The sequence below is a fragment of the Lissotriton vulgaris genome, chromosome 9, assembly GCF_964263255.1.
Source record: "Lissotriton vulgaris chromosome 9, aLisVul1.2, whole genome shotgun sequence".
NCBI classification, from domain to species: Eukaryota; Metazoa; Chordata; class Amphibia; order Caudata; family Salamandridae; genus Lissotriton; species Lissotriton vulgaris.
Genome location: NC_141697.1, coordinates 613,910,332 through 613,926,924, shown reverse-complemented (window position 1 = coordinate 613,926,924; position 16,593 = coordinate 613,910,332). Strand labels below are relative to the sequence as shown.

Below are 16,593 nucleotides of genomic sequence, written 5' to 3'. Positions count from 1 at the left end.
GACCCCCAATACCCACCTGTGTAGCCTTACAGGGTCTGCCTGCCACCCTGCACTGCTGCCGACCCTAGAAAGTGTTCTGCCCCCCTGCTGATCAGATATCCCTGCCCAAGTTAAGCTTAAAGGATTTCCTGCGAAGGACAGGTGTCACCAGTGGCCACCTCTCCTTTAGAATTAGGTAGGGTTGGGGGTGCTACCGGGCACCACCAGACTGCATTGAGAGGGACATTTGGTGATCTCCATGCATAAACTAGTTTTTCCCAGTTCAAGAGCCTTTAGCTCCCACTCTGGCGTAAAACCACACAAAGGATAGGGGAGTGTCCATCGCCCTGTCCAGCTCCTCCCTAGGGAGGTGCCCAGAGCTCCTCAAGGTGGCCACTTGATTCTGCCATGTTGAATCTTGGCCCCTGTGATCATCTTACTGGCTAGGACAGCTGAGCAGCGTCCCTGACCCCCTATGATAGGTGGGTCACTAGTGAAGAGATCCTTCCCCTTTTTAGGGTTACTAAATAGCTCCCCTGAGGGTGGGTCCTTAGGTAAGTCCCAACAAAAACTTCTAGATCCTACTACCTGTCGTCAGAAGATGGTCCAAAGACTCTTCTGTTGGCGGACAAAGAAACTCTGCTGCTCTTGAAGCCAGGACCTACAAGACCGCTTCGGTGGGAAGACTCCTGATGCATCTTCGTCCCTGTGCTTTTCCCCAAGTTCTGCAACTCTGTGGCCGTGCATCCTCCAAACCACCAAGCCTGCATCCCAGCCAGAAGGAATCTCCCTTGGAGTGAAGGAGTCACTCTCCGGCATCCGCAGGCACCTTTACGTCGACTGGTTTGCAGATCCTGTTGTCCCATGGATATCACCCGGCTTTGTAACACAGGTGTGGTTTGTTGGTTCTCTGGAGGCCGGACCACTCTTACTTCCAACTTGGGTGACTGTAATCCCTCTCCACCTGATATGAACAGCCTCCCTGTGCACCCTGTCTGTTTGATGTTACCAAGGCTTGTTGGCTCTCTTCACAAAAGATCTTCAAGCTTCAAGAAGCCCCAGCCTCCAGCACTGCACAGCTCCAAGAACGATGTCCTGCCTGCATCCTCTGCATCGTGGGCCTTCATCTCCTGTGTGCTGTTGAGGTTTCCTTGCAACTCCCTGTGTTTGCCAGAGGGTCCTCGAGGAGGGTCCATCAATTCCTGCTGGCTCTCCTGTGTGCGGAGGGCCGCCCCTGACTTACCCTTGCTAGGTTAGTCCCACAGAAGTTGTTGATCTGTAACACAGCATCTTCTCCCACAAACCGTTGTTTGCCAAGGCTTGTTGGTGGTCCTGTCAGCCACTGACTTTCCTACACTCGTTGACTGGGGTAGGACAGCTCATGGATGGCTCCTGTGCTCCTGCATCGTGACCTGGGCTCCACAGCTGCAGCTTCATTCTCACCGTGCTACAGCAAGAACCTCCAACCAAGGCTGATTTTGTGCGTCTGATCACCTCTGGGAGGCTTGGACTCTGTCCCCTCGGCTTTCAGGTTCTTCTCATTTGGATTCCTCATCTTGATTCCACCTGCTTGCTCCACGAGACACCGCTGCTGCTCATCTTTCATGTACCTCCATTGGCGTCTACGGGCGTTTCCGACTCACTTCATTCCTATGCACCTAGGCTACCTGGTGTAGGTATCCTGGTTCCTGGGGTTTACACAGGTGGGGTGGCTCTCCAACCTCCCTTGATCCAAGTTGTTCCATTAGAGTCCTTTGAGAAGGATCCTAGAACTGTAAAATTCCAACCGTGACTTACCCAGTGTTATCCTATGGACATTTGACCCTGTGCAACCACTCTGCACCCGGTCGCCTTGGGGTCCCTGGCTATTCACCTTAGGTGATTCCGTGTTTCCTCGGAGGTCCTCCATCCTTGGGTACTTGTCCCGTTTTGGTACCTATCTCATATCCCACTAGTCTAGCATATGGTTTGGCCCCCAGGTTGGTCCCTATGTGTTTTCTTATGCTACTTACCAATTTCCAATGTATGTCTTATAATTGATTTTTCTGGGCAGGAGATATACCAAGTTAGTGTCTAGTGTGTACTAATACATACTAAGTATTTTTATACTCACCTGGTGTGGTTCTTTCTTTTGAAAACGTATTGGCTGACTATAGTCGTACATGCACTTGCTTTACACCCCTCCTGAATAAGCCTTAGCTGCTCTCCACAGCTGCCCCTTGAGAGCTCTGGGTTTCAGGGACCTAAACACTATCACAAATAGTTGCCTGGACTCAGTGCACAATGCCTCACCATAGGTGGACACTATATACTGAGAGAGCCTCCTACACCCATTTCCTATAAAACAAGCATTTGCAATGCAATAGGTCTTGCATTAGGAAAGTTTGAGCTATTGGTATTGTAAATGACAATTTTTTTATTTATGTTTTGGCTTTGAAAATAGCAAAATTAATAGCTTTGTCATTTACAATGCCAATACTTTTAACTTTTGCAAATGTGACACCTATAGCATTTGTAATGCAATATGTGTTGTATTTACGTGACTTAGATGTATTGATATTTCAAATAACAATGGCTTTTAATTTTTGTTTAATAATTAATACTTAAATACAAGTTATTGAAATTTATAATGGCAATAGCTTAAACTTTTGTAAATAACTTTTGTGAAGATTATGTTCAGTGTATTTTATTGTGACGAAAATCTAAGAACAGAAGTGAAATATTAACATCTTTTTGTGACATTTGTAATAAAGTTTGAAACATTGAGAGAACATATTTGAACCAGTTGTTGTTGAATGGTTGCACAGACTGATGCTGTGGTGGCGCTGAGTGATGTTGTGGTGGCGACGAGTGATGCTGTAGCGTTCAGTGATGCTGTGGTAGCGGATAGTGATGCTGTGGTAGCGCATAGTGATGTTGTGGTGCCCCTGAGTGATGCTGTAGTGATGCGATAGATAGATAGAGTGAGTGCGATAGATAGAGTGAGGGAGATAGATAGATGGAGGGAGGGTGATAGATAGAGGAAGGGTGATAGATAGAGGGAGGGCGATAGATAGACAGAGGTAGATAGATAGAGTGAGGGCGATAGATAGAGTGAGGGCGATAGATAGTGGGAGGGAGGGTAATAGATAGATAGAGGGAGGGTGATAGATACATAGAGTGAGGGCGATAGATAGAAGGAGAGCAATAGATAGATAGACAGATAGAGTGAGGGCGATAGATAGACAGATAGAATGAGGGCGATCGATAGATACATAGAGTGAGAGCGTTAGCTAGACAGATAGAGTGAGGGCGATAGATAGATAGAGTGAGGGCGATACATAGATCGAGAGAGAGGGCGATAGATAGATAGAGTGAGTGCGATAGCTAGACAGATAGAGTGAGGGCGATAGATAGATAGATAGATAGATAGATAGATAGATAGATAGAGTGAGGGCGATAGATAGAGTGAGGGTGATAGAGTAAGGGCGATAGATAGAGTGAGGGCGATAGATAGAGTGAGGGCGATAGATAGATAGAGTGAGGGCGATAGATAGATAGAGTGAGGGCGATAGATAGATAGATTGATAGAGTGAGGGGCGATAGATAGAGTGAGGGCGATAGATAGAGTGAGGGCGATAGATAGAGTGAGGACGATAGATAGAATGAGGGCGATAGATAGAATGAGGGCGATAGATAGATAGATAGATAGATAGATAGATAGATAGATAGATAGATAGATAGATAGATAGATAGATAGATAGATAGGATAGAGTGAGAGCGATAGATAGACTGAGGGCGATAGATAGATATAGATAGATAGATAGATAGATAGATAGATAGATAGATAGATAGATAGATAGATAGATAGATAGATAGATAGTGTAATTATGTGGTGTGTAGTTATATGGCACTGAGTCGTATTTGGAGTGTATGTTGCATTGAGTGCAGTGTAATTATGTGGCGTGTAACTATGTGGTACTGAGTGGCATTTGGAGTGTATGTTGCATGGAGTGCAGTGTAATTATGTGGCGTGTAATTATGTGGCACTGAGTGGTATTTGGAGTGTATGTTGCATGGAGCGCAGTGTAATTATGTGGCATGTAATTATGTGGCACTGAGTGGTATTTGGAGTGTATGTTGCGTTGAGGGCAGTGTAAATATGTAGCATATAATTATGTGGCACTGATTGGTATTATGTGGCACTGAGTGGTATTTGGCGTGTATGTTGCATTGAGTGCAGTGTAATTATGTGGCGTGTAATTATGTGGCACTGAGTGGTATTTGGAGTGTATGTTGCATTGAGTGCAGTGTAATTATGTGGCGTGTAATTATGTGGCACTGAGTGGTATTTGGAGTGTATGTTGCATTGAGAGCAGTTACAACCAAATGGAACTTTGACTCCGCACTCTATTTTGTTTTTTGACGGTGTACTTTTTTTGAAACAAATTTCTGGAGTGTGGTTGGTGCGTGATGTGAGTACCCTTCTGAGCCTCAGGGTCGAAGTATAAGTATCAATGCGTGTTTCTTGTGTCACAAGATTCACAATCACATCCGCACTCTCCGTTATTTTCATATGCAGGAGAACAAATTGTTTAATAAACTTCTTACTCATTTAGTTGTCTGTTCATTTCATTTAATTCTCATGACATTTTTTCAGTTTTCATTTTTCATTTTCCTTATTACTTCAGTAATTTAATGATTGTCATTAATTCATACATTGCCCGATGCATTTCGAGCTACACAGCTCTTCCTCAGGGGACTTTATATCTGAAAACAAATACATTCCTTTACTAATGGTGTACCGGACTTATTTAAGACAAGCAATTCATGTTAATGGTCAAACGCTCAAACATTTGCTTAAACTGATCAAATTGCGAATGAGATCACATTTCTCAAGTTCCCCAGCGTGCAAAAACCTCGAGCTGGTGTGTCACCTTATGTCCCAGTGTTTGAAAAAATAAATAAATAAACGCGTGTGTGTATGAAGAAACTTCCATGTAACTGACCTGTACCCTTGTAGTTTTGTAAGCAGGTCTGTGTGCTGTAAAAAAGAATTCTTTTTTACAGCACACAGACCTGCTTACAAAACTACAAGGGTACAGGTCAGTTACATGGAAGTAATAAGGAAAATGAAAAATGAAAACTGAAAAAAATTCATGAGAATTAAATGAAATGAACAGACAACTAAATGAGTAAAGAAGTTTATTAAACAATTTGTTCACCTGCATATGAAAATAACGGAGAGTGCATTGAGAGCAGTGTCATTATGTGGCCTGTAATTAGGTGGCATTGAGTGGTATGTAGCATATAATTATGTGGCACTGAGTGGTATTGTTTGGAGTGTATGTTGCATTGTAATTATGTAGCATATAATTATGTGGCACTGAGTGGTATTGTGCGGAGTGTGTGTTGCATTCAGTAGAGTGTAATTATGTGGAGTGTAATTATGTGGCACTGAGTGGTATTTGGAGTGTATGTTGCATTGAGCGCAGTCTAATTATGTGCATATAATTATGTGGCACTGAGTGGTATGGTGTGGAGTGTATGTCGTATTCAGTAGAGTGTAATTGTGTGTGAGGGAACAGAGTGTGTGAGGGTGCAGTACAAAGAGAGTCTACTAATAAATTTGTTACCACGAAGTAACAATAAGGAGCCAGTTAGAAAAAAAGGTAAAATACCGGCAACTAGCAAACACAAGTAAAGGCTTCATAAATTAATGAAGCGCAATAAATAAAAGCGTCTGTAACGGAAAAAGTACAGGCTCTATTGATTAATACAGTGCAGTCAAGTGATGTTCTCGCCCAAAACACGCAAACACATGCGCTTCACGAGGTAACAGACTCGCCAATAGGAACAAACGGTCTGGCCTAGGCAAGGTGGTGTGACAGGGAACAAGGACTGGGCGAGAAGGGAGGGGGGAATGCCAGCAGGACGGGAGGGGGTGGCAAAGCAGCTGGGGTGTTGCTCGTAAACAACAAGCTCTGGCATTGTGCGGAGGGGGCGGGGGAGCTGATTCCTTTGAAGTGTAAACCAGCATGAGTGCGGAGAGAGCCTCACAGGCTGACAAATGGTGTGCAATGTGCGCGCGCTCGTACACATGCACTGTAGGCAATCCGCCTAGAAAAGCCTTTGGGTGCATTTTTTAAAGCCCCTACATAATATCTCGCCAACAAGCATTGCTAAAGCAATGCCTTAAGCGAGACCTAAACAGCCTTTTCTCTAAGCAAACTTTAATTGTTTGCAAAGCTGCTTCCATTTCATACATATAGTAGATGAAAGTCCAGCAATTCTCAATATTTAGAGGGTGCTAGTTAATCCATTTGAGGGCTATACATAAAGTTGCACTTGTGATTACATTACAAATAAACTATGAGGTTGAATGACTGTATCGTCGAAGACGGTAAGATCATTTTCGTCATTGGCGCATTGTCTAGCTTTAGTAAGTCAGAAATTGCTGCAGTGATTTTAGTCCAGAATTCTGTCAGGCAATTACAGCTTACGAAGTTTATAATTCGTAAGCATTTTCTACATCAGTGTGTAATCAAAATATAATTACTGTAGTAGTGACCTTCCATACAGCTCTCAGCTTACCCCACGTGATATGTGTGAGGTTCAACCAGCCAAGTCTTTACAGCATACATACCTTTGGATTCCAGTATCTGTAAATAGAAAGATAATACTACAAGTATAAAAATACAAATATGTTGAAGATAAAGGTCTGGGCTTTAGGAACATTTCACACCACCCATAGAACTATGAGTACTCTCACAAATGAAACTCTTGCACTTAATTGCCACTTCGGGAGGACAAAAGTGATGGATGGAAACTATTGAATCTATCTGAACCACTTGTAATTGCTCCGGACACAATATTTTGCATGGTTTTACCAGCATTTCTGTGAAATGTACGACAAGGATCAATCTTATGCATACCAAGTGTCCTCAAAATGATTGTATTTGGTGTCTCTGTTTATAATGGCACATTGAGCTAAAAGAACCATGGAATCTAAAGATGCCTTAAATATATCTGTCAAAGTAAAAAGAGTATGCCTACTGTGCCCCATGTCCTTCTAACACAAGAGTGGTGGGCTCAGGAGTTTCACGTAACAGAATTTTACGGAAGTCCCAAACATTGCTGATCTGCACGCTTAAAATTAGAAAGTTGCTTCAGAGAAGGGGGTTAACAGAGTGCAGTGGTACTTGGCAACTGCTCAGTTATTGTCGGCGAATTCTGCTGAGTCACTGTGCGCTCAGCTAAAACGGCTGAATACTCGGGCCACATGGAGCTAAGCACCGGCTGCTGAAAAGTGATGTGGTAAGCTTATTTTGCAGTTCGAGCATATTCCAGCAGGCCCAACATTACAAACCAGAAGTGGTGCTTGGTAGCTCAGAAAGGACAGGCACTGCCATGGTGATAAACATCAAAAAGCACCAAATACTCACAATCGAGGAACTTACATTTCAGGATGGCACAGTGTTTAATATTTACCGCTTACAAGAAGAAAACTATGGAGGGAACTACTTTCTCCCTTCAAGCCATCAAACTATGGAATTCCCTACCTAGCAAAGATTAAAGCTATTAGAATCCCTTAAAGCTCAGAAGAATGGTTGAGATCTGGTTATTGCCAACTTAATACATCATAGAATCTACATGATCCAATTCACAAAAACTAGTGCCGTTTCAAATTGTGGCCTCTCTGCCTAGAGACAGATGCCCCTGCAGGACACTAATATCAAAGGAGAACCAAACCAACTCAAACAACCAAACCAAACAACCAAAGAAGCAACAGCATATAGCACCTGCCGACAGCACCTGCCCACATGTGACAACAATCAACCCGTATTTCTACACTTGCAACATCCTCAGATTGGATATAGTCCTCTTCCTCCCACTATATTTCTCCATTTCCTTTGTAACAAATAATACTCTTTTTACCTTCCATCCTCTCTCTGCATATCTTATTATAAGAGGGTAGCCTACATTGTCACATGCCTGTCTGCTTCTCTCTCTACCATATTTCTGTAAACTAGCCATGCCTCTCCTCACAAACCCTCCGTCTGTGCGACCAGTCCTTGCATTCTAACAATATCTAACAAAGCCTTATAGCCCTCTTTACTGGCCATTAAAGTCCAGCTGCAGCGTTAACGGCCCGAGCCGAAGGTGAGGGCCATTAACAAGGGAGCAGCTTTAATGCTAGTATAGCCCAACTTCTAGAGGCTATAAGGCTATCAGAACATTCCGCCACTAGCAGGCAGAATGTTCTAACAAATAAGACAAAGGCCGCAAGGAGCACGAGGAGATTGAAGTCCCCTCAGGCTAAACGAGGCTTTTGTTCACAGCAACAGCTGTGAAGGACAACATTGGAATGTTAAAGATCCGGGCTTCTACCGGCCAAAAGAAGCCCAAGCTACTCCATTGTTTTCAATGGAGCTCCCAACATTCCTCTGTTCGAAGACCCTTTAGCTTATCTACTCTTCCAACCTTCTGTTTACAACTCACATTATTGATCTTACCCAACTCCTATTAACTTAAATGTCCCATAAATAAAATGGAGAAATTGAATGGAACAATTTCCTGGGAGGACAAGACTAATACCAATAACAAAAAATAACCAACAATTACCACAAAAATACCACTAACCTTAGGTTCTGGAGTAGCGTACTACCCACCATAATGCACTTAAATACCTCATCTGGGGTAGTAAGTGCAATGTAAATTAAATTACAATAAAATATAATACGTTCTCCCTTGAAGATACAAATTATTCCTGCAGCTCTTTTGTTTCAGCAATGTGAGCAGGTTTTCGTCGAGGAGGAAACAAGCGCTCAGATGGCAGTTTCAATGACCACTACCAGAACTTTAAATGGATCAGTACTGAGTACCGCCACTTTTTTATTTTGAGAGGGAGAGTAACTGCACTTCTCAAGAGTGACGTAATATGTTTAATTGGATAGTACCAGCACTTCTCAGAAAAAAGCAGGTACTCTGGTTCAGAGAACCTGCACTTCTATTTTTCCATTTCAAGAACTGACCGCTTCCATGAGCAAACAGAAGTTTGTGGTCGTAAACTAAAGTCCTCGCTCAGGCACTTGACACCTTGTGTGATCATGGGCATATCATGTGATCCTCCTGGCTACATGAACAGTTCTATGGCAAGTAATTGAAGTATACACAGGGGCGTTTTGGGGGTTTACACCCCCTTAATAAATCATTTTTTTTATACACTAGGGGTTAGAGGTGCTTTCATTTGGGTATGGTGAGGAGTCTGTCGGATTTCACCTGGAATTTTTGCAGGCATACACTGACAAATACAAACACACACACATCTTTGTTTTGAAATTCCCCCAAAAACGTTCTTTTACTAAATATGAATTGTGCTTCTCTCACTTAGCACTTATACCAATCCGCATTCCTTTCCCTTTCCGCTGCCCCTTAAGGCTTTCTCATGGGCCCTGCTTGTCGTAAAATATGTTTTTAACATTAAATGTCAGATTGGTTGCCAGGAAATCTGAAGCTCAACCTCCCACGCCCCCCCCCCCCCCCCTTACCGACTAAGCTACGCCGGAGTATACAGCAGGATCTTCATTTCCAACCACGCTGCCAACTAACTGCTTACCTCCCTTACACGTGCACTGCTTGTCTCTTCTTGTGTAATGATTGCTCCCTCACATGTGCACTGCTTGTCTCTTCTTGTATAATGAATGCTCCCAAACACCTGCACTACCTGTCTTCTCTTCTTGTGTAATGAATGCGCCCTTACACGTGCACTACATGTCTCTTCTAGTGTAATGAACACCTCGCTATTCCCAGTCTCTGTGCCTTGCAGCTTTTTTTTTCCATTTAAGACCTTGTACAGAGGTGCCCTTGAACTCCACGTCAGTGACGTCACGCTTTGTTTTCGTGAACACGTGCATCCGCAGCCCCCACCGTGACGCTGTCTGCGTGTGTTACGTAAGGTTCCTGCGGCTCCTCACCTGCTTGGACGGCTTGCTCCAGTATCGTCTTCCCCGTCATTCCGGTGGCTCCGAAGATGACGATGTTTTTAGGCGGGGGTGCCATGTTGAACGGTCTCGAGGTGACAGGGCTCGGGGAAGTGGCTTTCCAGATGTGAAGTACTGCAGCAACAGACAACCCTCACTGTGGCAGGAGCATGTTGTACGGTTTACTTCCTGTGCAGTCAGGGACCCGCCTCTAAGGCGTGTTTAGGGGTGGGAGTTGGATTCAGGGGAGTGCAATTTCATAACCCGCGGTCTTAAAGGAACAATATATTTACAGTTAAGAGGCTAGGGAGAGTTGCAAAACTTGCTTCCAAATTTCCAAATGTTGAAGCCATAACGAAGCACAATGCAGCCTACAGAAGGGTTTGTTGGCATATCCAGGGGTGTTTGAAGTTGGCGTATTTGCCAACACGACACGTATGATGGACATTTTAGGTGATAAATAAATAATACATAATTTGAGCCGAAACAGCTGTCAAAATGAACAAGTTCTAGGTTAATGAGCCAGGACGCAAGAACTTTCCAGCTGAGGTATGCAGTCACTGCAAACCAGGGGCGCAACTAGGTCTTAATTTCGGGGGGGGGGGGCTAACATGGCAGATGAAGGGGCGTGGCTAATGTAAATCAATGGGGCGGAGCTCAAATGGCAGATAATCAGGATCGGTTAATGCTCAGGTCAAGCTGAGAAAAAAATGTGGTGAATTCTGCATTTGAAACTGGACAACAATTAAAGCACACATTTTTGTTAGCTTGATGCATTGCCCCCCAAAACCCATACTCACCCTGAATCTTAAAATTACCCCTGGCACACCAAAACACATACCCACGCTGAACCCTAAAATTAACCCCCTCACACCCTAAAACCTATACCCGCCCTGAAATCTATAATTACCCCTGGCACCCCAAAACCCATACCCATCCTATCCCTAAAATTATCCCTCCCTGGCACCCCAAAACCCATACCCACCCCACACCCTTAAATTACCCCCTGGCACCCCAAAACCCAATACCACCCTGAACCCTAAAATCACCCCCTGGAGCCCCAAAACCCATACCCGCCCTGAACCTTAAATTACCCCTGGCACCCCAGAAACCATACCCATGCTGAACCATAAATTCCCCCTTGCCCCCCAAAACCCAAACCCACCCTGAACCTTAAAATTACCCCAGGCACCCCAAAACCCATACCCATACCCATGCTGAACAATAAATTCCCATCTGGCACCCCATAACCCATACCCACCATGAACCCTAAAATAGCCCCCTGACATCCCAAACCCACACCTGCCCTAAACCCTAAAATTACCCCTGGCACTATAAAACACATACCCACGCTGAACCCTAAATTTAATCCCATGGCACCCCAAAACCCACACCTACCCTGTACCTTAAAATTACCCCTGGCACCCCAAAACCCATACCCATGCTGAACCATAAATTCCCCCCCGGCACCCCATAACCCATACCCACCCTGAACCATAAATTCCCCGCTGGCACCCCATAACCCATACCCACCCTGAACCCTAAAATTGCCCCCTGACACCCCAAAACCCACACCTGCCCTGAAACCTAAAATTACCCCTGGCACACCAAAACACATACCCATGCTGAACCCTAAAATGTCCCCTGGCACCCCATACCCACCCTGAACCCTAAAATAGCCCCCTGACATCCGAAAACCCACACCTGCCCTAAACCCTAAAATTACCCCTGGCACCCCAAAACCCATACCCATGCTGAACCATAAATTCCCCCGGCACCCCATAACCCATACCCACCCTGAACCATAAATTCCCCCCTGGCACCCCATAACCCATACCCACCCTGAACCCTAAAATTGCCCCCTGACATCCCAAAACCCACACTTGCCCTGAACCCTAAAATTACCCCTGGCACACCAAAACACATACCCACGCTGAACCCTAAAATGTCCCCTGGCACCCCAAAACCCATACCTACCCTGAACCCTAAAATTGCCCCCTGGAATCCCAAAACCCATACCCGCTCAGAACCCTAAAATTACCCCCTGGCACCCCAATCCGTAACCCACCCTGAACCATAAAATTACTCACTGGCACCCTAAAACTCACACCCACCCTGAACTCTAAAATTACCCACTAGCACCCCAAAAAAAAATAAACACTACAAACTTACACTACATTTGCATATTTGGAGGGGACTGTCCTCTTTGACGTTTCTATGTATGTAAGTCAAGAACAACATTCACAGTAACCTAGATATGCAGGCAGTAGGTAATGCTGTGCTGAAAAATGCATTAAAGTTACTGGAACTTACACAAAAACTGCTGCCTGCTCTTCTGATACTATACTGTGGCGTCTGGCTGATCAGCAGCACTGTGTCCTGGCATCCAGCCCCTCCCGAAGGTCTCACTGTGTAGATCAATGTGGGTCAAATGCACAGACAGCAGGGGGAAAGGGATGGCCAGTGCAGGTGAAGCTTTTCCTTTGTAAATTAATTCCTGCTGGCGTCATAGCCCAGGGTTTGCTGTCTGTGCACTTGTATGGAATACACATTTATACAAGTGCACAGACAGCACACCCAGGGCTAAGATGCCAGCAGAAATTCCTTTACAAAGGAAAAGAATCACCTTAACTGGCCATGCCTTCCCCCTGCTGTGCACATCTTCACACCCCATGCTCACAACCCATCAAGTGCTTAGGTGAAATCCCTGCCTTCAGGCAAGGATTTCACCTCTGCGCCACTCTAAAGGAAACACAAGAAGTCAGGGCAGGGGGGTCGGTTCACTCGCTGAAACTTTTCAGAGGCTCGCTGTCTGGCTCGGGCTGCTGGGCCTCTCAGAAATCATTAAAACAATCACATTCTCGGATCGGATGCGCAGCCTTCCTGCACCATTTCAGTGCGTGTCATCTTAGCCCGGGCAGAGGAGGCGACGGGGGGGGGGGGGCTGAAGCCCGGTGAGCCCAATGGGTGTTGCGCGCCTGCTGCAAACTGAGTACGCTGATGAATGCTGCGGCCGGATCGTAGGAGTGCTTAATCATTGATAAGAAAGTAAATTACCAATGTGCAGACCCGATAACTAAAAAATAAATAAAAAGATCAAATAATGAATCCGAAAAAATTCAACAAATGAAGAGACGGTGGCATAGCTGCCAAGGTTTCAGATTGCCATGTGTGACATTTTTATAATTTCAGTGAAATTATGAGTGACATTTCAACGACCATGAGTGACACTTTCTCGCGAGCAAAAAACATGCAATAAAGACGAGGGAAACTTATAAATATCAGAAATTACAGCCATGGAAACTTATAAATATCAGAAATTACAGCCATTTCAGCAACAAGAAACTCCAAGAAGTTCTTGAAACTGCTGCAGAGCACCAGAAATAAAAGTACACTAACCCTAGTACTCACTACTGTAACCTGACTGTACTGTTAACGACTGCATAACCATGATATTAAACACGTTTTTCAGTACCAGTACTTTATTAAAGTTCTGTGTACATATGCTGACTCTTGCAAATTAAATACAAAAATACTTACTGGATGCAACACATAGAGCACAGAGAGCCCTAGTGGCAAAACACGCACAGCACCCTGTAGACTCAGAAGAATACCCTCAAGTGATTAGTACTGGAACCCAAGAAGGAAGACAAGACAGAGCAGCCCTGCGGCCAGTGCTGAGATTATTTCTGTGAGACCGTCTGAATTTAAAATGAAATCTCAGATCTTGCAGATCACGTAAACCTCAAGGATGATGAGAGAGACCAGCCCTGCGCTTGCAGATTTTACTGTGTCTGAATTAACAGATCTCATCTCATCTGCAATGCGTAGTGCGCTCCGTGCTGTGAAGTAAGTTACAACATGAGAGAGGACAGGGGGCCTCTGAGGAATGATGCGGCGGCACTGACAGACACAATTACAATAAACTAACTGTGTACAGTGCAGTCAGTCAGTCTCTGGTACGCAGCGCGTTGGCCAAAGTAAGTACTGTAACAACACTTACTCAATGAACTAGACGAGTTCAGACTGCTGTCTCTGCGTCGTTGTCCCGGTCCGTCCGGCAGCCGAGGCACGAGCTGCACATGGACCTGCGGCCGCACAGCAGTTGCAGCACACTGAGTGCAGACTCACTGACTCGTCGCCCGCCGGCTGCGCTAGTTTGCGCACCCGATTATCACTGATGCCTCTGATGCGCTGCGCGGGCAACCCTCAGTGTCGACAGTCCTGTCGGTGAGTGAATAATCTGTAGACAACCGCCTTCTACCATTTCTAATACTGCCAAAATTATGCAGGAGGAAGCTCGCTGTGCATGGAAACATGCGTGATCAAAAACATTCCTGCTACCACACGGGATAGCGCAACCGCTGTAACAAAGGAGAGTCAGTCTACATCATGTTGTGAGATATAATATACAAAAACACAGTGACTTTACTGGCCACTCAATTACAGAAATAAAGGGGCGACTTCGCGTGGGAACTAAACCCAGTTTGATGAAACGTTCCCTTTTCACGAGCACTGCCTCAGGAAGGCTGCACTTTTCACCGGCTAGCTGAAATGATGAAAAAGAAAGTACGTGCAGGTTTTAAAGCAACCTTCGAAAGCGGACTTGGAATTTACTAGGGATGCATTTATATTTCGGGACAACACACAACCCAGCCGTATGTTTCTGGGCGGCATATTGAATGTGTTAGATTTCTGTCTCAGGAATTTTTTTTTTGTGAAACAGAAGTTCAAGCTGTAAACACAGCAGATGTGCGAGCGGGTTGCGCCCTGTCAGTGACTTGTCAGTTACAGAAATTATTCAGTCACTCACTCTGGTCTCGATCTTGCCTCTGCTCCACGCTGCTCTGGCAATGTGAACACCAGGGGTTTTATTGTGGCGCTGCACACCGCAGACAGTCAGCAGTGCACCGACTCGACTCGTGGACTCAGATTGAGTCTCCCGCCGCTTTCGACTCACCTATCTCACTTCCTGTTCATCCGGATGGGCACAGCTAGTAGCTACCACTGAGGGCAGGCCCCGCCCGGCTGACGTCTAATGAGTTTTAAAAAAAACGCGCTGCGAGGCAGGCAGTATACAGCAAGGCACGGAAGGCTGCTGAAATGGGCAGAACAATTGTAACAGTGTAACAGTCACTCTCACCCCCTCGAGCTGAGAGCAGACATTAAATAATTAACTATTAACTTACTGAGCCCAGCAGCTGCTGGCAGGCAGCACGCCTCGGAACAGCACTGAGAGCCAGCGCACAGGTGCCGGCGGCACGCACTGGCACCCCGTGTAGCCAGTTTCGGAATGAGGCATTCATGCGTGACAATGCATTTCAGTGCGGTGTTGCGGAACACCGCACTGAAATGCGTGAGCGTCACACCTGATGTGTGATGCTTGGCCGGCATGCAGTGGGGCTGGGTGCTCTCTCTCCCACTACTTAAAATGCAAGAAAAAATGCTTGCTAGGATTGCTGCTATGTCGTAGGTGCATTCACTCACGCCTCTTAAATGCCAGCATTTGTAGAGTGCACAGCTACCTCCAACAGTAGTGTCCCGGCGCTGTCTGTATACCGCTTAGGAACCCTTCTTGGCTTTTCTCTGTGAAATGTCCACTCCTGGGCACCCCCAAGGTGAAGCCAGGCATCCCGGCGCTGTTGGGGCCATTGTGGAGATTAAGCAAACTATTGCCCAGAAATGTAGAGTGGGACCCATGATTAGAATAGGCACCAATGTGAGAATTATCAGGTCCGAAGAAATTGAGCCCAAGACGCCCTGAGGCAGGTATTGAACCCTGGTCCCAGGCCAGACCTCTGCATCAGGGTCTGCCGTTCTAACCATTGAGCCACACTTCTCCACTGCTGTGCTTTTAGGCTTATTTTCCCTTCCACCATGTGATATCTGCTCCTGACCTGTTAACCGTGTGGGTTGGCAGGTCTGAATGTGTTTTCGGCTATTGGTTCCCTTAGGTGCCAGTGCATGACCAGGGCCTGGCTGTCGTTGTGCTTGTATTAAACTTGTTATTGGCCAGGTGAATGGATGGGCGTGTCTGAAGTCTGCCTAGGCCAGAATGTACTGGGGATTAGGCTGAAAGAGTGCTAAGAAGGTAAGATACCTTGAGGAGAGGAGGCTGGCGCTTAGCACCATCCATGGCGTTTTCCTGGGGGCTTGCATGGAAGGATCCACCAGTGAATGGACAGGGACCCAGGGGTAGCACTAGAAGAAGACAATGGGACCCTAGGTTCATCTTGAGAAGCTGCCAGGTGTTATCTCTGGCTAACTGCAAGTTTCGATTTGCTTCAGGCATAAAATGGTATTGTGAGATCTGTTTTTTAAAAGTATCATACACAAGGTATGAGAAATCGAGCTTGCGCAAACTTAAAATAACTTTGTTTTTCATCCATCTTGGATGCGATGAAGTAGTATACCACATAATTGTTTTGTTATGTATGTCATTTTCCCGATTCATGCCCATATATAGGTATAAATCACCCGATCCTTATATAGGAATAGAAATCATACCCTTATTTAGACTGAGCCTAACAGCTCAAATACGGTATGACTACTTCCACTAAGTTCCGAGAAACCACAACAATTTCTTCGAAAAACCCGCCTTCAGCAGCTAGGGACTTCCCGTTGCCTGAATACTAATTTATCTAGGAAATAA

General features: G+C 45.4%; 1 protein-coding gene across 1 annotated transcript in view; it reads right to left on the bottom strand.

The window, feature by feature from the left end:
- The window catches only part of LOC147691956 (flavin reductase (NADPH)-like), a 148,982-nt gene extending 138,833 nt beyond the window's left edge, over positions 1–10,149 (bottom strand). The window contains exon 1 of the mRNA XM_086938243.1: positions 9,936–10,149. Coding sequence (XP_086794369.1) covers positions 9,936–10,020 — 85 coding nt within the window. The 5' untranslated portion in view covers positions 10,021–10,149. The remainder of the gene's footprint in view (positions 1–9,935) is intronic.
- Positions 10,150–16,593: the final 6,444 nt, after the last annotated feature.